Source organism: Silene latifolia, chromosome 7 (assembly GCF_048544455.1).
Source record: "Silene latifolia isolate original U9 population chromosome 7, ASM4854445v1, whole genome shotgun sequence".
In the NCBI taxonomy this organism is placed as follows: domain Eukaryota; kingdom Viridiplantae; phylum Streptophyta; class Magnoliopsida; order Caryophyllales; family Caryophyllaceae; genus Silene; species Silene latifolia.
This window is the reverse complement of record NC_133532.1, coordinates 13,190,183-13,214,354: the sequence shown is the minus strand read 5'-3', so window position 1 is coordinate 13,214,354 and position 24,172 is coordinate 13,190,183. Positions and strand designations below refer to the sequence as shown.

At 35.2% G+C, this 24,172-nt stretch overlaps 2 protein-coding genes across 2 annotated transcripts; one reads left to right on the top strand and one right to left on the bottom strand.

Moving 5' to 3' along the window:
* Nucleotides 1–1,522: 1,522 nt before the first annotated feature.
* LOC141590897 (monothiol glutaredoxin-S9-like) lies at nucleotides 1,523–2,149 on the top strand. Its single transcript, XM_074411411.1, has one exon. The coding sequence runs from the start codon at nucleotides 1,608–1,610 to the stop codon at nucleotides 1,914–1,916; it is 309 nt and encodes a 102-aa protein (XP_074267512.1). The 5' UTR covers nucleotides 1,523–1,607; the 3' UTR covers nucleotides 1,917–2,149.
* Nucleotides 2,150–7,787: 5,638 nt separating this feature from the next.
* Nucleotides 7,788–13,363, bottom strand: LOC141591779 (E3 ubiquitin-protein ligase MIEL1-like). Its single transcript, XM_074412231.1, has 12 exons — nucleotides 13,179–13,363; nucleotides 12,991–13,078; nucleotides 12,835–12,891; nucleotides 12,708–12,740; nucleotides 12,403–12,480; nucleotides 12,269–12,312; nucleotides 12,133–12,173; nucleotides 10,675–10,757; nucleotides 10,466–10,557; nucleotides 9,224–9,293; nucleotides 8,439–8,477; nucleotides 7,788–8,070 (listed from the first exon to the last, which is right to left on the bottom strand). Exons 1-12 carry the CDS (start codon nucleotides 13,262–13,264, stop codon nucleotides 7,927–7,929), a joined length of 855 nt encoding a protein of 284 aa, XP_074268332.1. The 5' UTR covers nucleotides 13,265–13,363; the 3' UTR covers nucleotides 7,788–7,926.
* Between the last annotated feature and the right edge of the window lie 10,809 nt (nucleotides 13,364–24,172).

The window sequence follows — 24,172 nt, the reverse complement described above, 5'->3', positions numbered from 1 at the left end:
CACGTCTTATGCGACAGTTAGAGTTGTTAAAGTCATTGGACGTAGTACTCATAGTCATGACCAGGTTTAAAGCCAGTCAGCATCAAAACTGCATAGCGGCTCTGTTAGTGTCACAATCCGCTTCTTTGACCTCAATATTACGCAAGGGTGTTAGTGTTACAGTCCGCTTCTTTGACCTGCAATATTACGCACACCCTTGCTTGCCTAATTGACTTATGGCCCTTATCTCACGGCAAGAAAGAAATCTCCATGGTCAAACAATAGTGAGGGTCGAGGGATCATCTTGTAGTCAAGGCAGGGAGAGACATAAGTTAGACTGTTGGACGCTCAGGAATCTGTAGTTTTCATTACAGTGGCGACTTACATTCAATTAAAGAAGAGATCACAATGTTCTTATTTTTGAACATAAGCATAGAGCATAAACAAGGATCAAAAGAGGAACTGTCCTTTTTATTGACTAGCACCTCCTAAAGAGGCTAATTTGATTTTACACAGATAATGGTAGGAAACATCGAGTGTGCATGAAATAACGTCAAAAGGGTCGAAAAGTGCAGACAGTCACTGGGTTGCCTCTAGCGGAAAAAAATAGGAAAATATGAAACAAAACAAACCCAACTCAGTCTACATACTGTGTCATCACCATTTTACAGGATATAGTTTACTGAGTCAGTATTATTGACATAATATAAGTTCATGAGTCAATAACAACAACAACCAACCAACATCGACGACATTAACCCAGTGCCTCACAGGTTCACAGTTTATTTCAAGTTCATGAACCATTGTCTCACAAAAAATCTCATGGAAGAACTGAACCTACATACAGATGTAACATGTTCATTTCTTACACTAATGCTAATAACAACTTTCCAAATATACTGTGTTACAGTATCCGGCAAAAGGTATAAAAGATTGGGTGTATTTTTTAGTATAAAAGTACAGAATCTTGCAAGCTTGACATATAAAAAAGAATCAGGCCAAGTTGGTGTTCACTGCACAGAATCAAACCCCACCTAAAGCTGATCCTGATAAACTTCCTCCTGTGAATTCAAAGAATGCTTTTTTTTTCGAAAGAATCCGAATGAAAACACACATCACAGAACAACTTTTAAGTAATTTTCTTCTTAGTTTCCTATGAAAAGACAATTAGTATATAATGTCAGTCATAATCATACTTCTGAAAGCATTCATTTTTCATAAAATTAGACTAATGAAACGACTTTCTTGTTAATACACCGCGATTTCTGCGTTTTGTCACTTCAGTAATGAAGATTTTTGTCAAGATTGTGTCTGCCAACCAAGCTGTTGATTTGAAGAGAAGTACATACAACACACTTCACACTACTGCAACCGACCCTAGTTCCAATCTCTTGGAAAGTCGCTTTACGAGCATCTAACTAAAGCACAGTATCTTTTCAACACTTCTGTACAAGCAGAGCAAACATTGTACACAAACTACCCTTATAAATAGTTCAGCCGCGAAACACAAAGTTCCATCAACAAAACATTCAAACAAATTTCCCATACAAAAACTGCCCTTAAACTCAATATTATTAAGTCCAGTGACCTAAACTAGGTCACATTTAACTTAACTTCCCCGAATCAAGATGGACAAGGTTATCAGGGTTGCATCGGAAAATGGGGTTGTGATCTTCAGCAAGAGCTCATGTTGCCTGTGCTACACCGTCAACATACTGTTCCAAGAGCTAGGGGTGACTCCTTGCATATATGAGATTGACCAAGACCCTGATGGCAAGGAAATGGAGAAGGCCATAATGAAGCTAGGATGCAACGCACCTGTCCCGGCCGTGTTCATTGGGGGGAAGCTCATGGGTTCGACCAACGAGATTATGTCGCTCCATTTAAGGGGAAAACTGATTCCACTCATCCAGCCTTTCCATCAAGTTCCATACTAAGACCATGTTTCCGAACATGTTTATTTCAGGGTACAAGATATGATTTAGCAGCACAGAATAAGAATCCAGTTACTTTAGATCAATTGTACTACTAGTTTCGGTTTTTAAGTATATTTTGTGTGCTATTTTAAGTAAACTATCAATGAACTAAGTAGCTAGTTCAATGTTGTAGTTAAAGCATGTAATATGTAATGTGCTCTCTATGTTTAATGAAACTTAGCCTTATTCTATCATTCTGAAGTTCAGCAGAAGTTACCTGTAACCTGCATTCGTTTTTTCGAAAAGTAATTTATTTAGGACAAAAGACAGTGAGCTGCTAATATACAGCAACAGGAGTAACCTGATATTGAAAACCGATATTTTTCGCATCCATAGTCCATTTTGTTAAACAAAAGCTAGTATTAGCAAAATTTGGTTCCGTCAGTAAACCTAGAAACCTTATAATAGAGGTAATAGCAAGTTTTGCGAAGGCAAAAGACACAAAGAGAATGTTTCCGAATGAGCCATAGTATAAGAATTCATAGTAACAGCTAAAAAGAAGCTGCATGGAACAAAACTGACAATTTTGACAGGAAAACAACATCTACTGAGAAGACTGAAAGAGAACATATTGTATGAACTTTTGATATACGCCCCTACCTTATTGGAACACGCGCGCACACACACAGACTAAAAAGCCAACCAAAAAAATGCTCTTTTTTATATTTTACAATGATTTACATCTTTTTATCACAGAATATTTGATGATTAAAGGAGACTGATTATATATATTCCATACTTCCCCTATTATTAGAAAGACATGGACTATACAAGTTTTATGCTAAAATAGTAAATACCAGCCATTGACCATGTTCATTAATCGGCGTAAAGCCGTAAACTATGACAGATAATATATGAGAACTGGAGCTTTCTCATTAATCTGATCAGCTTGGAGCATTTTAACTATGTTGACAGGGTTCGAACTGAAACTACCTCGACTTTACCAGTATGGTCTAACCCCTTGTGCAAACTTTTGCAAGATACTTGTGAGAGTTGTGATCAATATTTTAACTATAACAATCATTTTCGACATAACATTACAACGGCAGTTTGTTATGTTGACGGGATTTCAGCTTGAACCCGCCTTAATGACTTTACCAGTTAAGCTACTTGACATTTGCAGTATTATAAACCCCCCATCCGAACTTTTGCAGGATACTTGTGATCAAGTTATACATGGAGTCTAATTCACAAATACCATCCTACAACCAATTGTATAATAGCATTATACAACTGCCTCAAAGTTATTGAACTCTTACACAAAGTTGTTGAGCTATTTTACAAGGTATTGAGCTATATTGCGAAATTATTGAGCTTAATAATTATTCTGTTAAGCTCAATAACTTTGTATCATAACTCGATAATTTTGTTAATAGAGCTTAACAACTTTGTAACAACGCTCAATTACATTGATTAAGTTGTATATACAACCAGTTGTATAATACATTAACTGAGTCTAAATACATAGATATTAAATTTGGTATGGTTTGTGTTGTTTCGGAATCTGAGTCTCAAATGGACATGGATCCTTGAATGAAAAAGAATCATGTATCACATGTCACTCCAAACTTTTCTCAAAAACTAGTGGTAGAATATATATATTCTTGTTGAAAGTTGCAGGAGTGGAGGAGCATATAATCTTCCTTCTTTTTTACACTTTCTTCTAAACTTGACTGAATCTGTACCCTTGAATACTAGTAAGCCTAGTCTAGTATAATATGTTCTCTTTTGCATTATTTCCTTCTTGTTGCCAAAGCAATGGCCTCAATCGCGCCATCACTACTCATTTCCTCTTCCTCCTCACCTCATTTCACTTATCTTGTTTTCATAGTTATCGTGTTTTCCCTCTTGTCGCTCACATTGACGTTTCCATACCATGAGAGTTGATAGTTATCGTGTTTTCCCTCTTGTCGTCTTTTTTTACTCATCTTTGTGGTCGTCGTTGGGGGTGGTAAAGGTGTCAAGCATGAAATTAGATATTCATTACAAGTACTTCACATAAAAAAAACGAAAAAAGAGAATACTAACTCAAAAATAAACGTAAACTATTTACTGGGACAATCAGATCGGAAATATGCCTAGGGATGTATTCTTTATCTTCATAACTAGAGGTAGAGGACCATCTCTGAAACCTATGAAGTGGGAATCATTGTGTTAAGATTGTGATCTCCCACAACCGAAATTGCATAGTAATCGAATACAAGAGGGTCTCTTCCAAGGACTTCGCCAAACCCAGCTAGCCATACGACAAATCTTTTGTTTTTCCCCATGTATTCTGCTTTTGTCTTATTCCTCTCATAGTAACACCTCTTTGAGTTTTGACCAGTTTAAGCTTGAGACGACATACCTAGGGGTGTTCATTGGTCCGGGACCGGACCGGACCGGACCAAACCCTTTGGACCGAAGACCAAATAAGGGTTAAAAGATGGACCGAGGACCGGACCATATTAATATTGGTCCGGTCCGCTTTGGACCAGAAAAACGCGTAGACCGGACGAACCGGATCAAATGGACCAAAGTGGACCAAATATGATTGGCATGTACATGCCTATCATATAAAGTTAGAAGTTAAAAAACTCGCAACGATCAAAATAAACAATATTTTATTTTTACTAGATTTAAGTACATAATTACACATCTTATAATACGTGTTAACAAAGTTAGAAAATAAAATCAATAATCTTCCAATTTTAAAGATTCTTTTCTTATATAAGTTCGGTCCATGGTCCGGTCCGCGGTCCATTCGGTTTGGTCCAAGACCGGACCGTAGACCAAAGTAGAGTAAATAGGTGGACCATGGACCGGACCAAATAAAATCTGTCCTACCAAAATGGTCCCGTCCCGATCTCTGTCTTTGTCCAACCACCGAAATGAAAAATTTCCTGACATACCCGTCTTAAATGAGAATTTGCTGAACAACTCAACTTGCATCTCTTAGACAATTGTTGAAAGAGGAATGCGTGTGATGAGCACCCAAAAAGTTAGACCCTTTTTTATCATCAGTTAACCATACATAACCAACTGCTCACCTTATGTTGGGTTTATACTGTTGCATCTGATTCCAGATTCCAATGAATCTGACATTCATGTGTCGTTGTCGAAACAGATTCCATATAATTAATAATTAATGATTAAAGTATACAACAACATTCACAAATAATTCTGACAGCAAATTAAAGGTTAATAAGATCACTACCATCAGTCTTTAAAGAATATCTCAGATTTTTTTGCGCTGTCTAAACCACAAATACTATCTTACAACCAGTTGTATATTAGTATTGCATGATAATCCTCAAAGTTGTTGAGTTAACTTACACAAAGTTGTCGAAATTTATTTTATAAGTTATTGAACTAATTTAAAAAGTTATTGAGTTTAATAATTATTCCTCTTAAGCTCAATAACTTTTTGATTGAACTTCGACAATTTTTGTTAGTAAAACTCGACAACTTTTTAACAAAACTCAACAACATTGAAAATGTTGTACATAAACTACATACAACCAGTTGTATAATCTACTAATTGTGTCTAAACCATATTAAAGTTGTAGAGTATAAACAGATACTAATAAATACGCAAATTCTTGTTTCAGACGGATACTTTTGGTCTTATTTGTCAGACGGATAAAATGTTGCCATTTTTTAAGAAAATGTAACCAATTAATTCACAAAATGTTATGACTAGAAGTGTTATTTTTTACCCTGAAAATGATGTGAACAATAATGGTAACATGTTATCAAAAAACAATAACATTTTATTGTAAAATGATGACATGTTACCCATCTTATTTCAGACCAAAAGCAATGGTCTTAAGAAAAACGGACCGAATAAAATATGATTCCCCACAAATTTTAGAAGAAGACGGTCTAACATTATACGCAAATTCTTATTTCAGACCGTTATATCCGTTTGAAATGGTCAGACGGATATCATTTTCTCTCACAAAAAACCCATTTAGGGTGTGAGTGGGAAAGCACATGGGGTGGCCCACCACCCATGCTTCTCGCCATGTGAGAGCCTTATCATGATGCTAAAATAAGGCGATGCAAGCAAAGATTTTACTTAACATTATATGACGGTTCTTTTCTATGAAGGTTTATTCATTTATTGTTGTCCATAAAAGAGTGTTTTTTTATACTAGTGGACTGTCTTATAGTGTCAGAACCGCCTCACACAATAATCACCGATGATTCAATACTTTGAGCCTTTGAGGTAGACAAGTGATGGCAAACTGACCAAGTATACTATTGAAAAGATTGGAGCTTCATCACTTTATTTCTTTTTTAATGTTCTCGTTTTGACATGGTGCTAAGATGATAAGCCAATATCTTTCCAAATATTCTGGAAATTCGACTTAAGTATCACACTTCTTAGTTCTTGTACGAAAAAAAAAAATAAAAAATAAAAAACTTTCTTAATTCTTCCTCAACGCCACGAAAAATATTTAGGTATACCTGTCTACCACAGAAACAGTAGTACTTTTCATGAAGGGTTATGCTCATTCATGGACATGATTTACTTAATCATGGACATGAATGACCATTATACCCTTGTTATTTGACCTCATTTACTATTTTGTTCTAATTACAATTAAATATGAAAAATTACTCCTCCAAAAACCACCAACCAACCACCCCATACAACCACCACCACCCACCCAGCAACGTCCACCATAGCCATAGGCCACCGGCTAACCACCACCACCACCGACAACCACCGTGCACCAACCTTCACAGTCCCTCCCTTGTAGGCCACACCCAATTCCCAGACCCGCACAGCCGCACTTCGCTAGACTCGCACCTCCCAAACCACCATTGAACCACCCCCTGTGCTGCCACCACTCCCGATCGCAAATGCACATCCACCCTGAAGGCTGAAACTTCCTCACCACACCAGGCCATCCACCTTAGAACCACTCGAGCCACCCCACGACCTCTTAACCAGCCACCTCAGACATAATCCCTCCGTCACCCCCCTGCACGTCCGATGACCACCCATCACCCTCATCTCCTTGCCGCCGCGGCCTCCACTTGTCTGACCTCTGACGTCCGCCTCTACTACCCAGCCACCCTTTCCTATATTGCTAATTTTGATTAACCCTAATTTTCCTAAAACCTAAATCAATTAAATCTCCCTAATTTGATAGTATAATTGATGCATAATTAATTAAGTTAGAAAGTTAGAATCATTGCCTGATTAACTTGAGAATTAAAATTCATAATTGATTAATTTGATTTGAATTTTGTGAGAGAAGAGAAATAGTTTTTTTTCGCCTTTTTTTTTCCTCGAGAGGAAGGGCGGGGGAAGGGAAGGGCAAAGGAAGGAAAAATAATGGTAAAAAGTCCGTGAAAGAGTAAAAATCGTACTTAAAAGAGCAATGACGTTTCATGAATACCAAAACATAATCTAAGTGAAATAAAAATGGTGTATTCTCATTGGTTAACGCCTTAACGGTGATACAAATTTCTCTCCACCTTATTTTGTTAGACTATGAATAAGTTGCTAAAATGGGTAGCATTTTATTATCGAAATATGTTAATCCTACAATGTGAGACTGGAGAGCGGGGAACTTCGGAGAGTAACACCAGTTTTGAAGAAACGGTATCAACTTGGTATTCTGACTATGGACAAAGTAATAGAGGCTATCTTATGTGGTTACTAAACATAGCCGAATATAATTTCAACTTCAGTAGATTCTAGGACCCCTTCAAGTTGCGCAAAAGCATCTGTGATTAAAACTACACTTTCACATTACCAAAAAAAATTGATCAGGAATGCAAATACAGCCTCAGTTATGATGAATTATCAGGAGAACATGCATGAAAACTCCGTCATTTAGATTGAAAACGGGGAGAATTATCATAAATGAAATCTGTCCAACCAACTGCAAGATTTTTTCAGTGAAGTCACAGAACAATGCAGCAGCAAAACCACTCAAGATATCAAAAATAGGAAAATGAGAAAGGAAAGAACTCAGTGATTTGATGATGGTCCGGACTGACGTTTTAGCTTTTGAGTTACACGAGTATTGTATGAATTGCAATCACTGCATTTGTGCCCAAATATGTGAAACCTGACTGTGCTTGTACTGCTGCAATCATTGCAAAGAACCAGTACCTGCCAATTTACTTCACATTAGTTCCCGATCACCCAACGTCGGAATAGTCATGCAGCACAATTCAGTCAGAGTGAAAATGAAAAGAACATGCCCGTTTGTTTGTACAAAGCTTGTCTAAATAAAATCTCTGGTGAAAAAAAAAAATGACAACTCTAGCTCTTCAAGATTTAATTTAAGTGAAATCTCGGACTAATTATAGCTCATCAGCATTTACAGAATTTCGTTAAGAGTTGCCAATCCCATATTCTCCCACTATTTCTCAGAAATAAGGCATAACAAGGGACCACCTTAATCTTTAGAAAATAATCTAGAAAATAATATTAAACGCGAGACTGATTTAGAGGAAAAACATTGCAGAGGGCAGTACCTCATATTGATACTCATCAGGCATGGGTGTAGCTGCAACCTACAATGCACAATGGAAGTAATCAACAATGTCAGATAACTCAAATTAACAAGTGTTGCAACAATAATATAAATCTACATCCAGTTCACAGCATCAAGAACGTCAAAAGCATTCACTCGACAAGAACATCAAACCAAGTGCCTTGACGCCACCAGGAAATGGAGTAAGGAAGGGGTTGGGTTGTCCCCTGAGTTAACAACCAGTTTAGTGAGCCAAATTGCTTTATCCCATCATAAATTGAACCAAAGAATTATGAGTCTTTAGTTCCAATGGAAATGATTATATCACTCAAGTAAATCAAATTTGTCTTCTTCTTCACACCTTCACATCCTTGATAAACAAGTTTCTATGTTCTCTCGCATACAAAAACACTGACACAAAGATCTACCATCTTAGTAATTTCTTGTGGACATTTCAGGCAATGAGTATCTGAAATAATGTTCACTTGTTCATATGTGGCTATCGCTTGACGTCAAGTTCAATAATCGTTTCACAAGACACACACATGCCTTCGCTATAAAAATGTTGGACTGATCTTAATAGTAACATTTAATTTATTAATATTCTCATCAAAAAGAAAAACGACACTACCATTCAAAATGTAATCTGATCCCCTCAAAAAAAAAAGTTGAAAGGAACGATACAAAGTACTCTACTACTTAGGGCATTATTCAAATTAAACATGACCAGAAAAAAATGGAAGAAAAATAAATAAAAATCAAAGGCATTAATAACTAGTCAATCACCTCAGCATCTAATCTTTCCCAATGCAAAGACATGTCCACGGTCGACTTGGAGCACATTGGGCACCGGTACCTAGCTCATGACACAAGTTTTCAGAATAAGTGATAACTAGCCAATAATGGATATGAAATTATGAATTAAAAGATGCATAAACACCACTATTAAACAATTATGATTGAAACACACACCCCCAAAAAAGTGAATCAAAGTATAAGAGAGCAAGCGCAGACAGAAAACAGAGAGAGCCCCGTGGGAAAAAGAAAAAAATAAACCCTACAAGCTTAAGAGATATTACAGGCTGTTCAGGACAACCCTTTACTGAACTGCAACCCTCAAATTTCATACAAAAAATTATAATTTCTAGTTCCCTACCCCAGTGAGATCCAGATTAAACTTGACTTGAGCCATTTCTTAATATCCTTTCAAGGTGCACTAGCAGATGAAAAGTCCATTTTCCTCACTGGTCGGCATTAGAAGTAGCAAAAGCTGACCCGACCCGCATAACAGACTCAAACTGCCCGAAAACCGACCCGAGTGGACCGATATGAGAGCTTGAAGGCCGTAACGATGAAGGAAGATGTTTCAAAATATGGTAACTAGCTGACAGCCTTACATAAAGAAATGAAATATTTCCCTCTTGTACTTGTGCCAACCAACAATAAACAAAAATAGCCATTTCATTCCTCTTCACTTTGCAACGCAAACCAAAAACACCATATTGAGATCCTCGAAACCATGCAAACAGCATTCTGGTCCTGAAAATCTATTATTCTATCTGAAAAATGTCTTTTAGTGTATTCAACACTGTGCTTGGGGTAAGGACGTAAGGTTGGGTACACTCCATCCCCTACCCTGCCATATCCCATAGATGGGCGACTCTGAGACATTTGGGGTAATATTGTTATTATGTGAATGGGCGAAAGACGAATAGTCATTGAGTCTTGTCTTGGACTGATATGACAAGACAGATAAAACGCGGAGTTATTATTAAAAGTTTACTCTAAACAGTCACAAGGTTTAAAATGATGTGCTACCCAACAGGCCAACCCAATAAGGCAATGTCTCCCCCCACAGACGGGCCCACTGACAAACTGCAGCAGTAATTTATAGTGTTTCTCTATGCTCCAAACTATTGATACATATATATCTCAATTCCAGAGCATAAGCTTCTTTCTAATAAAATGATTAAGAAACGGATCACAGTCAAAACACAAAAATGCAGCTAAAAGTGTGACAGTGCTTACTGCCGCTTATCCAACAGCTCAGAAAAGCATTCCATGTGTAGTGTATGTCCACATTTCATAACCGCTGTCCCTTTGATCGAGTCAAAAAGATACTGTCAGCAGAATAGATTATGGTCAGAATATGAAAGTACACATGTGCATAATATGGGCACCATATAAGAGTTAAGAATATGTCGAGATCAGCTCAAATTTAATAGTTTATATCAGACCTCATAGCAGATAGGACAACAATTCTTCATCGCATTCTCTACACATGCATGATTATCACGAAGCTCAATTGTATAGCACGACCCTGCATGTAGCCAACAAAAATTTAAGGAAATCTTCCAAGCATCTCAATCTAATTCCACTGACACGGATATAATCTACTGAAGTTAGTAAAAGTGTAAGGCCCCTAAGCCTATTAAACAACTATATTAACATTAGTGAGTGCTAGAATGGCTACAACTTGCGAGTTATGACACAACTTTATCCTTGTGTTAAAAACACTAGAAGGTTGCTTCCACATGACAGATAACAAAATTGTAAGGAAAATTTTATCGGGCATGGAAAAGGAACATATAACAAAATAGAAAGTAGAGTAAGGAAATCGGTAGCAGAAGTGCAAAATAAAGCTAAAGAAGTATGAAGGGCAATATAAAAAATCCAACATAACCGTAAACCCAAACAAAAAAGAGCTAAAGGTCACATGTGAGAAAAAACTATAGTTGCTCGCTTATGCTATGTGGTAGGAAAAGTTTGTAAGTCTCCGCACTTAATCAAATTTTTCTTTTTCTTTTATGAGGTGATTCAAACTAGAATAAATCCCTTTTCACAGAGATACACAACTGTATTTTCTTGAGGCTATCTTAAGTTACCAAGATTCAAAAGCATAGTAAAAAAAATGGGTAGAACATTATATGTATTAACAGAGAAAAATAACTGAAAAGAATATAGCCTTATATGCTGTATTTTTATTACAACAAATAACAGAAAGCAACTGAACCTAGACGACAATAAGTCATGCCGGTATTTCTACATCCACTTGAACCTTGGCAAGGAATGCTGAGAGGCATCAAAGCTCGCGCCTTATAGACATGAAGCGCAAAGTATTTGCACAAAAAATTATATTTTCGACAAACGGTTTTGTGCAATGTTTTCCTTTTGTGGATTTTGACAAGATTGAATGTGTTAAGAGAGTACACTTTAGGGATATTATGCCAAAGAGAAGGGTAAAATTTACAAAAAAAAAAAAAAAGAATAAAAAAAACATAACGAAATTGCATAATAGTGTGTGCTTTGCCGGCCACGCCTTGCCTATAAAGCGAATTTAAGGGGCGCCACCAAGGCATTTTGGTTAGTGCCTAACTGAGCCCTGTAATTAGGCGCACCCACGAAGGGGCATTTTTAAACTAAGAAATGAAAATCAGGGGCAGAGAATTTGTACATGTTTGTATAGTAGTCGCGCGTACAAGAATACAGAGATTTATCCGACCAATAAAAGAAAACATCATCATTACAACTCTTTTACGGAAATTGGTGATCAAAGTTCCCAAATCAAAAACAAATTACATTCTTCTCAAGTTGTCTTCGTTCAAATCTATTTCAGAATATATAGCACCCATTTTGCTTAATGCTTACAAAGCATCATTTTATAATAAGTAGACAATAAGGTGAAGAAGACATACCACACTTTTGGCAATGGAAGAACTTATCACGACCACCGACCCTGGAATTAAATACATGAATGAGCAATGCAATCAAGGCACAAGCATAATTAAATGCTACAGGTAATACAATGGTACAAGAGTTGAGCTAGCGAACCTACAAATCCCACAGTCATCGCAATGAAACTGCTTTTTCTCGGTCTGAAGCAAAAACAATAAGCACTATGAGAAAGACAAACACATTGGTAGAATTATTCACTTTTACTAGATAATAATAGAAGAAACCAATACCTCATCATCATAGAATCTGCAAATCTCACAGAAGTACTCTCCCATGTTAACTCCACAATTCGAGCAAACCTTTGCTACCTATACACACATTACACGAGCGTAGAGAATGTCAAATTTCCTTCCTTAGTTCTCATTTCTAATATGGTCCCTTGGTTTTAGAATGTCAAACTTCTTCAATTAATAACAATACACAAGCATTCCTCGCTTTACGAATGAAACAGAAAACTCCCGCAAACGAAATTTAAAAACACTATCTAGCTGGATTATTACAGTTCATGAAAATTAATAAATACGAATCATCTAACCTGTTGTTCAGTTTCACAAACTGCACAAACAACCTGCGAAAAACGATTAAATTCAAAGCTCAAACTCCGAAATCAAATTAAAATTCAACATAATAAAACCTAGGCACACGCGAAATAGAGAAATTACTCGTTTAACATCATGGCGAACAAGCTCGTGACGCTCCTTCGGATTACTCAACGAACCCTAATTTCAAACAAACAGACAAAAAATCGATCGAATGAACATCAAAAGAAGCTCAAAATTCGCTAAAACAACCAGAAATCAATAAAATCAGGAACAAACCATAACATCGTTATGACAATGGCGGCAAGTGAAAACGCGATTGCAACAAGGAGCAAGAAGTTTACAACGCCTTTTATAATGTTCGCATCTGAAGAACGATTATAATCAATTTATAAAATTCGATTGATTAACAGAAAAATATAGAGAATTACGAAGAAAAAAAGAGAGAGAAAAAGTGAGAATCGTACCCGAATTCGAGTTTCTTGAAATCTTGACGAGTTTCTGGTACGGCGGTGTCTTGTCGATTTTCAGGTACGGAGGATTGTTCCGCCATTGATGAGAGCTTGAGTTTGGTGAAAAAAAGGCAAGCAATTGCTAATTGGTGTGTTTTGTGTACTTCTTGTGTTCTTGATGTTTTTCGGGCGTATTGCCTTTTTTTGTTGGTTGAATTATATACGGTTTCCTTATTCGATTATTCAGATTTAGCCTATTTTTTTCTGGTATTGATTTTCGCAGTACATATTTTACTCATCGCAGTACATTGTTGATAATTAAACCCCTATTATATCCCCTCTCATTTTCTCTCCCTAATTTCTCTCTAATTAAACACTCATTCCCTCTAATTTACAAAATCCTTACATACGACTACTAATGTCGACGGTTGGTGAGGGGTTTCGCCGGCCGACTAGGGCGTCGTCGGGGAGAGCCCGGAGAGTGGGTGTGTCGTCGGCGGGGAGTGCGTGGGTCAGGGTGGCTGCATGAAAGGTGGGTTGGATTGAATGTTGTGTTGTACTACATGTCCATTGTATACTACAATACATCACTACTGTACTACTTTGATTTTTTTTCCCTTAAGGTAGTGTTTGGATACCCGGAATTGATTTTATTTTTATGGTTTCAATTGTAGAAATCAAAATGTTTGAATTCAATTCCAAATCTAATTCCAAAAATTCATTTGGAGATCACATGAAATTCGATTCCAGATTTCAATTTCTCATTACAGTTTGGGAACTCATGGAATTGGAATTGGAATTGGGCGAGTCACGTATGGGTCGAATTCACCAATTTTTTTTTTTGAGTTTTTTATTAGGAAAAAATAAATCTTGTGACGGAAAATATTTGCGATTAAAAAAAACATAAATAAAAAAAATTGCGATGAAACGTGCATCACAAAAAACCGTAATCAAGTAGTGATGGAATTGAAATGACTACAATTTCAATTCCAAATTCTGGGGGCTCCCAAACGTTTGAATTGTCTCAATTCCGGAATTCAAATCTAATTCTAGGTTCCCAAACACACCATAAATGTAGTTCATTGATAATTACATATGCACTGTGTACTACGGTGACTCCTCAAATGAGATTGGTTATGTAGTGGACAAAAACCGTATCTTGCGGATTAACGTCGTCCTATCAAACGGAATCCAGCCAACTGACCAATATAGTCATCGGTACCTAACTAGTAACTACACCAATCATATATATATATTCCAGAAATCAATGGACTTTTATGTAATTAAATAAATCCATACTAGTTTTTGAACCCGTGCAATGCACGGGTGATAACAAAAAGTATTTTTATTAAAAGTAAAGATTTATGTATTTTTTTTATTTAATAAATAACTAAATATTAGAAAATTTTACTTGCCTTACCTATACGCACTTTTGATAACTTTATGTTGCTTAATTTTATTAGAAGTACTCTGGGTTTTTTTTCTCGACTTTTTAATTTATGAGAGGTGAAATCTGAAAAATTGATATAAAATTATTGCAGATTTCATAAACATGTTTATTTACGCAATATATATTTAGTTCTACTCGTTTTTGTACCTTTTTTTTTTTTGGTTATCGTATTACCCCTCTTGTTTATTCTCCTTCTAATTGTCTACCTTCTCTCTCGTTTTCTCTCCTACCCACCATCGCCTGGAAGCAGCTTTCGCCATCAGCCCATCACTGACTGACTACCTCGAGATCCACCAGCAGAACCTCCACCACAACCACAGTGATGACCACATACACTCAACACATTAGACCATGACGTCCCTCTCAACCCCTATCTCAAGAGGCCCATACAACTAACCACTCTCCGTGCAATTCATATCATACATCCTCCAACTACCCTACCCCATATTGCCTTCTCCACCTCATCCCCTATGTCTCGTACCTCCAGCATAACCACCATCCTGACCCCACCCCATGCGTGACCTCTAGCCCTTCTCATAATAATCTTATGCGACTCCCCACCCCATCATTACTCACCATCGCGACCCCTAACCATTCTCATAATAATTTTCAATTTTTAATATTCCAATTTTCATGCTTATAAATTATGATACTTGACACTCATATGAACTATCGGTTTTAACTCTAATATAATATATACTATGATATATGATAAATTAAATTAAATGTTCTAAACAAATATTAAGTCATAATTGTTATTAAAATATTAATGTTTATATATTAGGTGTGAAATAATGATATGCTTAAATTTACAGAGTAACAATCTAAATTAAATTGACCAAACTCAAATGTAGTTGGCCTAAACTTTTTAGTCTGATCTTTATCTGCTAAAAATATTCATTCTTAGGCTCTAAATAACTATTTTTTTAGTCAATTTATAACCCTTTTCTAATTAGTATTTCCTTTACCAGTCGTAAGCCTTTTTATTTTTTCCATTTACGTACCTCAAATCTATTTTCGTTGTTTATATTTTGGCACTAATAAACAAATTTGTATTTGTAACAAAATTAATTAGTTTCTTTTTAGCCATTGGTCGGCTGGTTATGATTCATTGACCCCGAACCATTTCATTTATCATCATTGCCTTATAGAAAATTAATTTAGCAAAACATTCCTTATTGATCAAATTTAGCAACATCATTTTAACCACTGCCTCGCTAATATATGACTCTATCATAAGGAACCGACTCGAATGACATGACACAAACGAACCTTATCTAAAATAATCGTACACGAATAACCCATATTCGAGATGACTCAGTAACAACGTAGCAGAAGAAGGTGAAACCCTCAATAACCAAATCTGATACGACACGGATGAAATGAATCGACCATGACCTGACTTACTTGTTTGCCAACTCTAAATAAACATCTGAAATAAACCTGCAAGACTCACGCGATAGAGAAAACAAAAGCAATTAAAGTCATTATGTATTGATCATCTTCATTCCCAAATTTTGATTTGTATTATTGTTTGGTCTTTATAACTGTGTTGATCATTTTTGAAGAACAAACCCGCCATAAAGCTTCTTCACAAACAATAATTATTGTTTGAAACGGTTACACATTGTAAAACGGTGATGGTTTTATAAAAAAGAAAATTCGTTCACTTATTAACATTAAATAAATGAATAATATTTTTACAAAAATAAATCATCTCACGGTGTAAGATTATTTTATTCTATAATATGTGGTAAACAAATGATTTAAAAAGTTACTGTAATATAAACATCGTCTTCGTACTACCTTGGACAATAAATGTTACATTTCACCACATGCAATATTGAGCTAAACCCGCCAAAATTTAAAATAAGCAACAACAGTCACAAAGCTTATATAGAGATGTCTTTTGCTCACGCATTTATAATTGTTTTCGCTTACCAAACAAAATATCGAAAGCAATAGCCCGCTTAAAAAATAAACTAAATCCAAACTATCATTATGGCAATATAATTGTATACGAAGTACTCTGTATAACATTGAAAGTGTAGAAGATACTGACATAGTCCCGAAACCGAAACAATACAAACTCAAAGAAGCGCTCATAACATGAAATAGTTTTTGAATTTTCTGTAAATTTTATTCATGATATATAGATAGACCAAGCCACACATACTCAACTGAAAGAAGGAAGATTTTCATCACCTAGAATTTGACATGGCTTATAGAGGGACAAATTTTTATGTGTGCATTAAAATACAAAGAACGTATATTTTTATAACGACGTTAACAAATTAGGCTATTTTAATTGATATCAAAATAACATAATAATATGGTATTGTGATCTTCTAATATAGGTAAGATTATTAATCCGATCTTAAATTTCTATAATTTCAGTTATGACATTATTAAATGGCCTAATCATCTAGTAATTTCCTCCTAAAATCACACAAAGAGTATATTATTTATGGTGAAAATTCAAATATTTAATAAATCACACATTTAAAATAGGAATTAAAGCATATTTTGTAGATATTAGTCATTATACGGAATCTTTTAGGAAATAGTGCGATTTATATAATTATGGCAATCAGTTTAAAATCCCGTAAGTTAAGTGATATCTTTTTTTTTTTTTAAACTCATCGGAGAATTCAAACCTTAATTAATTAGTCGGATTTAAAACTTAATTGATATATTAGTCATTATACGGAATCTTTTAGGAAATAATGTGAAATTATGTATTTATGGCATTCAGTTTTAAATCCCGTAATTTAAGTGAGACCTTTTATTTTTTAAATTGACCGGAGGATTATAACCTTAATTCGTTGGATTTAATACTTAATTAGTCAAATTTAAGTTAATCAATCAAAATGTTATATTCTTTAAAAGATATTCTAAAATTATTTCTAATATCTCAACTGAACAAATATCCATCCCAATTAATTCGTTTTTTTTTTTAAAGAATTAATTAGTCAAATTCCATGTCTTGTCTACAACAAATTAACTCTAAAAGATCATTCAAAATCACTAAAAAGAGAAGAATCTTCAACTGATGCCAAATAGTGTGCGTTGGTAGCTATCTTTGTTTTTGATTAGATAAGGGAAATGCTTGATTAAGTTAGGTTACTTAAAATTTCGTTTTATAAATTTTGATCATATATACGGATTAATGGATTATTATAAATACAACTTTGTATTATATTAACGATGAGAAATGTAAAGTTTGACATATAAAACGTAATAAACTTATAAAGAGGATCAATTTTACCGATAATTTAGGGTACATTTATTAAAAGTTGGAATTAATTTTATCTCTATAATTTTTTGACATATAAAACATAATAAACTTATAAAGAGAATCAACTTTATTTTTCGAATTATATACATTATGAACATAAAATATACTCCGAATAAGTGTAGTGTTATAAACCTAATTTTCGTATTTGCCATTTTTGCAGTATATATCCATCACAGCTTAAGGAAAGATCATATTGATTGACATATTTATTTACATTGAGAATATTGTTCTTGTTACGTTAATATTGTACTCAAATTCTTTCATAAATTTGCGCCCAAATCAACTTTAAATCAGCAAGATTGGTTTGGTATGTTAAAAATTATACCGAAAATATCTCCTAATTTTTTTTTAAGTTGTTCTGTTAAAATATTATACCGAAAATCTCTCTTAAAATTACGCCCAAATCAGCTTAAAATTAGCAACTTCCCGTTTTTTTTCATGTTTACGTGATTGCACATCTTTTATATAATTTTTTTTAATTAGAGAGTATGACACGTGGCGTTTGAAGGTGTTGTGACACGTGGCGTAAGATGGGATAGCCGGTTGTTGCTTTAATATAATATATGGTGATAAATTAATTATACTATATGGTTTTTAATCGACAGCGTTATGTGATGGACCTGAACAAGGTACTTCAATGTAAATATTATATAGTTTTGGTTGAAGTATAAATTTAGAGAACACCATAATAGAGCGAGTTTCCTTAATATAAACAAGTCCCACTTATGGTATTAGTTAGTATATAGATGTTAATTATTTAACTTACACAAATATAATATAAGTATATGTTATATTTTGAAACCTATTAAAAGGTAAATAAGCCAATCTAGATCTCCAAAAAATATAATATTTCATAATTCATTAGATTTGTAATTTACTTAGTAAATAATAATGATTGCTCTTAAATACTAATCTAATATATCATATTTATTTAAATATATAACTCTAGTACAACTAGATAACAATATGATAGTAACCACCCATGTGAGTAGTAAAAGCAGCAATACTAGCAATGAGAGTAGTGAAAGTCATACTAGCAGTAACGGGGTAGTGAAATTAACAATAATAAATGCGGAAGTAGTGAAAGAAAAAATAATGATGGCGGGAGAAGTGAAAGGAATGGTAGTCATAACACATGTAATTAAAGTAATAGTAGGAACAATGGAGAGAGTATGAAAAATTAACTAACAATTCGATTTTATAAAAATATTAATTTGTTTAAATATTTAGAGGGCCAAAACTAACGGGTTAACCATAAAAATGGAAGGAGTAGTTAAAGAAACAACCGTAATAGAAGAAGTAGTGAACGTAATAGTATTAACAGGGTATGTAGTGAAAGTAATAATATTAATAGGGGGAGTGGTGAACGTGTCTCATAATTTGTTGATTAATTTACATCTAATCATAATATCAAGATATAAATTATAAATGTATGTGTTAACCAAATTTAGCTAATCATATTTCATAGAAAATAAAATTTAAATGGTAAATAGCTCGGGCGTAGTCAAGCACCAAACCTAGTATACCCACATTCTCACACCAATTATAAACCGTAATTTAAAAAAAAATACAAAATTTTAACAGAGTCAATCTAATTATTCATAGTAAATTAGTGAATCAGATATTGGTTCTATACTTAATAATCATTGAAGAATTTGAAGGAGGTTGAAAGTAGTTAAGGATTTGTGTTTTAACAATAGAGAGAAGGTAGAGAGAATTAGGTTTATTATTTTTTAGTAGGGGTAGAAAAATGAAAAGTTTGGTGCAGAAAGTACTGTAATGAGTAAAATATGTACTGCAAAAATAAATTGTGTTTTCTTATTTGGACATAAATTATTTTTAAATGGACAGATATACTTTCATCCCAATCTCAACCCAGCCTTTCCTACAAAAAGCAACCACACCCACATTATCTCACACAGAGTCGCACCCATCAACAAGTACATCTCACATCTGACCACCCACAACCACCACTACATCCATTAACTACACCACTCATCCTTTTCCTCGTTGGTGCCATTGTTACCGCCCCACCACCACCACTATCACCGATAACGCCTCCCCTTAACCTAGTCATGCTCGACCACCATCGAAAGTTTCCCATTCATTAGCGCCATCAATATCCCATACCCGTCACCTGGCAATACACCTCGAAAACACCCACATCCTCAATTTACGCACGCCACGCCCTCCCCCCCCCCCCCTCCAAAAAAAAAAAAATCTTATTTTCCCTCGACACCCTTGAAAGTCACCTTTGAGAAGAAAATATCCAACAAACAGGCGACCTTGTAGTTGATTGGGAAACAAGTTTCTAAATCTCCACCAATATCTTAGCATATATGATATTGAAATTATTTCCTTATCTCAAAGATAATTAATTGAAGTAGCTTTAAGCAGATAACAACCACAATAGGTTGGGGAGTTGTTTTATTATTCGGAGTTTTAGTTGTATGAGTTTATTTCTAAAACGTTCAATAACATAACGTTGGACGTAGGTCACGGGTAGTGACCGAACCAGTTTTAAGAACATTGTTGCGTTTTGTTTATTTACATTTTATTTCTGCTGCACTTTTACTATCAATTTATTTTTAGAAGCAACTGTTGAATACACTGTGACTTCTACTTGCTGAATTGTCGTTGGATACTTTTAACTCAATAGTTATAGATATCAATGATGTATCACTTTCATATATACTTTTATAGCCCCCTTTATACCACTTTACATACCGTTTCGTGCCTATTTTATCATTTATATGCCTTATTTCAATGAATTGTCGATACTGCCGCTATTTTGTGTTTTGGTGCAGAAATGACTCGTTATGAGTATGATCAAGCTAAGATTAGCATGGCGGAGACGGCATAGAAGAATACACGAAGCATGGCACGAGAAACGAGGAAGCACGAAGGCTAAAGAGAAAGAAGAGAAGAAAAAGTCTGTGAAGATGGTTCCTCGATCGAGTCACCACTGGCTCGATCGAGCAGCTGTCCTCGATCGAGTCACCTCTGGCTCAATCGAGGATCAAAAAATTCAAAAAAAATTGAAAAATTATAAAATCCAAAAACATGTTTTTACTTATTTTTATTTATTTTTGAGTCGAGTCTTGGTGAATTGTATAGCAATGATGATAATCTGCTTTGTCTTTGCATTTGAGTCTCATTTAGTTGTCCATGTACACTGTTTTGACTTGTTAGCTAAGATGAACAAAGCTCTTTACTCAAGTCTTGACCGTCACAATATGCCTTATGCCGAGTAGACTTGACTTTATTTTGTTGGTAAACCACTTAAATTTCTGAGGTCTTTAGAGCTTCCTAGGCCGGGAACATTAATAAACCGGTCTCATTGTTATTTAGGCTGATGAGTGTGGTCTCCTTGTGGAATATGTAATATCAAATTGCATAATTGTGACATTAGTTTCTTAGCTTTTGCGCGTTCATATGATTAAGTACATGAGGATAGGCGGTTCTTTTTGTTCAAATATGCCGTACATTACCCAGTTTTTGTTAGCCCGTTTGAACCATGTAGCCATTTTATATCTTATTTCTTAGCTACATTCCAGAATTTGCCTACCTTTTTCGGAGACGATCATGATTGCTTGAGTCCTTATTGTTATAGCTACTTTGGTTGGGTTGAGACTTTTATTGTCATGTGGGTAGTAGCTATCTTTTTGTAGCAATTGTGTGACCTCTTATGTTGAAAAAGAGAAGTATTATGAAGCAAAGAAAAAAAAAAGAAAAAAAAAAAGAAAAAAAAAAAAAAAAAAAAAAGAGATGAAAAAAAAAAAAAAGTTTCAAAAAAGGATTCGAAGAGAAAAGAAGAAAAAAATGTTTGCTTCATTCAGTTTTTAAGGAGGTCGGGTGTGTGGTAATTACTGGAGTCTAATGCACATTTGGAGAGCCTTTACATTTCTCTCATATGTTGTCAAAGTTGAGATTATTTCTCCAGTTGGATGTTTGTTTTATTTCTTATTAGATTTGGCTATTGGTCTAGCGCTGCGACTACCGTCCCGAGCCTCACATATCTATACGTGCTTTTGCACAAGCCACGTCTATACCCATGCCACTTTACCACCTTTCTGTCCTTGATACATGTACTTGGTCTGTTTTGTGAATTCGTATTAGTTGGAGAATCTCTTATCACATTAGATTGCATGCATATTTCATAAGTCGAGTGAGAGTCTTACTTCTTTCTATCTTACACATATCTCACCCCTTATGAGTGCATGAGTGAAACCGCGAGAATCCGACAAAATTGTATTGCAAGGTTGAAAAGTATTTGGCTGAGTCTCGGTATCATGTCACATCTTGAGTAAGAGCTGCGTTAGTCTATTACCCGTGTCTTTGAATTTGTTTTATTGGCACAATTTTTGGTCATTACTTTGTTATAGATATGGACACTGAGACTTGTATGTGCCTAGACATTTGCTCTGAGTTATTCATTCACCATATGTTTGTTGTTCTTTGTTTGGCCTGATTGCTTTGCTTGAGGACAAGCAAAGGTTTGGTTTGGGGGAGTTTGATGTATCACTTTCATATATACTTTTATAGCCCCCTTTATACCACTTTACATACCGTTTCGTGCCTATTTTATCATTTATATGCCTTATTTCAATGAATTGTCGATCTCCGCTATTTTGTGTTTTGGTGCAGAAATGACTCGTTATGAGTATGATCAAATTAAGATTAGCATGGCGGAGACGGCATAGAAGAATACACGAAGCATGGCACGAGAAACGAGGAAGCACAAAGGCTAAAAGAGAAAGAAGAGAAGAAAAAGTCTGTGAAGATGGTTCCTCGATCGAGTCACCACTAGCTCAATCGAAATGTCCTCGATCGAGTCACCTGCGCTCGATCGAGGATCCTCTCTGGCGGGCTTATTTCCGGATTTTCCTAAAACGATTATCTTTTGTTATAAATTAGAAACTCGTGTTTTATTGTTAGACTACGCTTTATTTTACTTGAATACTCTTTGGAAAACTCTCTTAGAACCCTAATCTTTCCCTTGTATGGTACTAATCTTTCCTCATTAATTAATCGTTGATTGTTTTATGTTCATTAATTATTGTTTCATGCTTTCAATCATGTTTTCATTCTTAATCATTATTGTTGTTGTTATCGTTATGAGTAGCTAATTCCCTCATCTAGGATGAAGGGGATCTACGTTAATTAAAAAGGGAAAATCGATTAATTGCTATTGATATCGTTAAAGTTGTTGTTTGATTATTGTACTTCTTCTAGTTAATCAACTTGAGGCCTGAGTTATTAATTAGTGTAGCGAATTGATCCTATCGCCGACCGGGTTAGAATTAATATAGGCTGCGATAATCAAATAGATTGTATCTAATTATAGCGACCGCATGTTAGAATCGATCTAAAGGGCATAATTGAGTCGACCGATCTTATGACCTTAAACAACTTGATAGATTTAGCAATTGATTGATAATCCCCGACTGATTGACCTAGTGAACCGTAAATCCTAGACTTTTAATAATATCGTTAAAACCTTCATTTAATTACTTGCAATTAGTTTATTAGAATCAACACAAAACAAACCCCGAAATTGGTTACTTTAGACGACTTAAATATTTACTGAGACTTAGCTTTCACCGCCTCCCTGTGGATTCGATACCTGTCTTACTACTAGCTATTCTTGTTAGTCCCGAGATAGATTTACTTTGGTTTGGTGATACGACTTTAGCCACATCAAATTTGGCGCCGGTGCCGGGGAGGCAACAATTGTTTAGTCTGTTTGTGTTTATTTTGTCTTTTTGTCTCACGGAACCCAGTTCCTTGAGACCATTCTCACACTCTTCTTGTTAGTTCCGTTTATGCCCAGGTCTAATAGGTCAGAGATTATTCCTTTTGATCCTGAACCAGAGAAGACTTTTCGCTACAGACGGAAATTTAATCAAGAAGTGGGTCAAGTAGAAGACTTGAGTATACTTGACGTCGAAACGGCGAGCTCAACAGAGACAGCCGATCGGTCCTACGAAGAGGAAGAGGACGAAATTCCTATTCTGAAATTCCAGATTCTGTTGATATTCCCAAAACTCCCATCATGCCTACTCTAACCAGTCACTCTGAGCCGACCTTAGATTCTATCCCACAAGGATTTAAGCTGCCCACTACTACCAATGGAACTTTTGAGATTCGGCCATCTTATATCAATTTGGTGGAACGAAATATGTTTGGAGGGACAGCTGCTGAGGATCCTGCGACACATATGGAGAAATTTGTCACTTACTGCTGTTCTATCCCATTAAC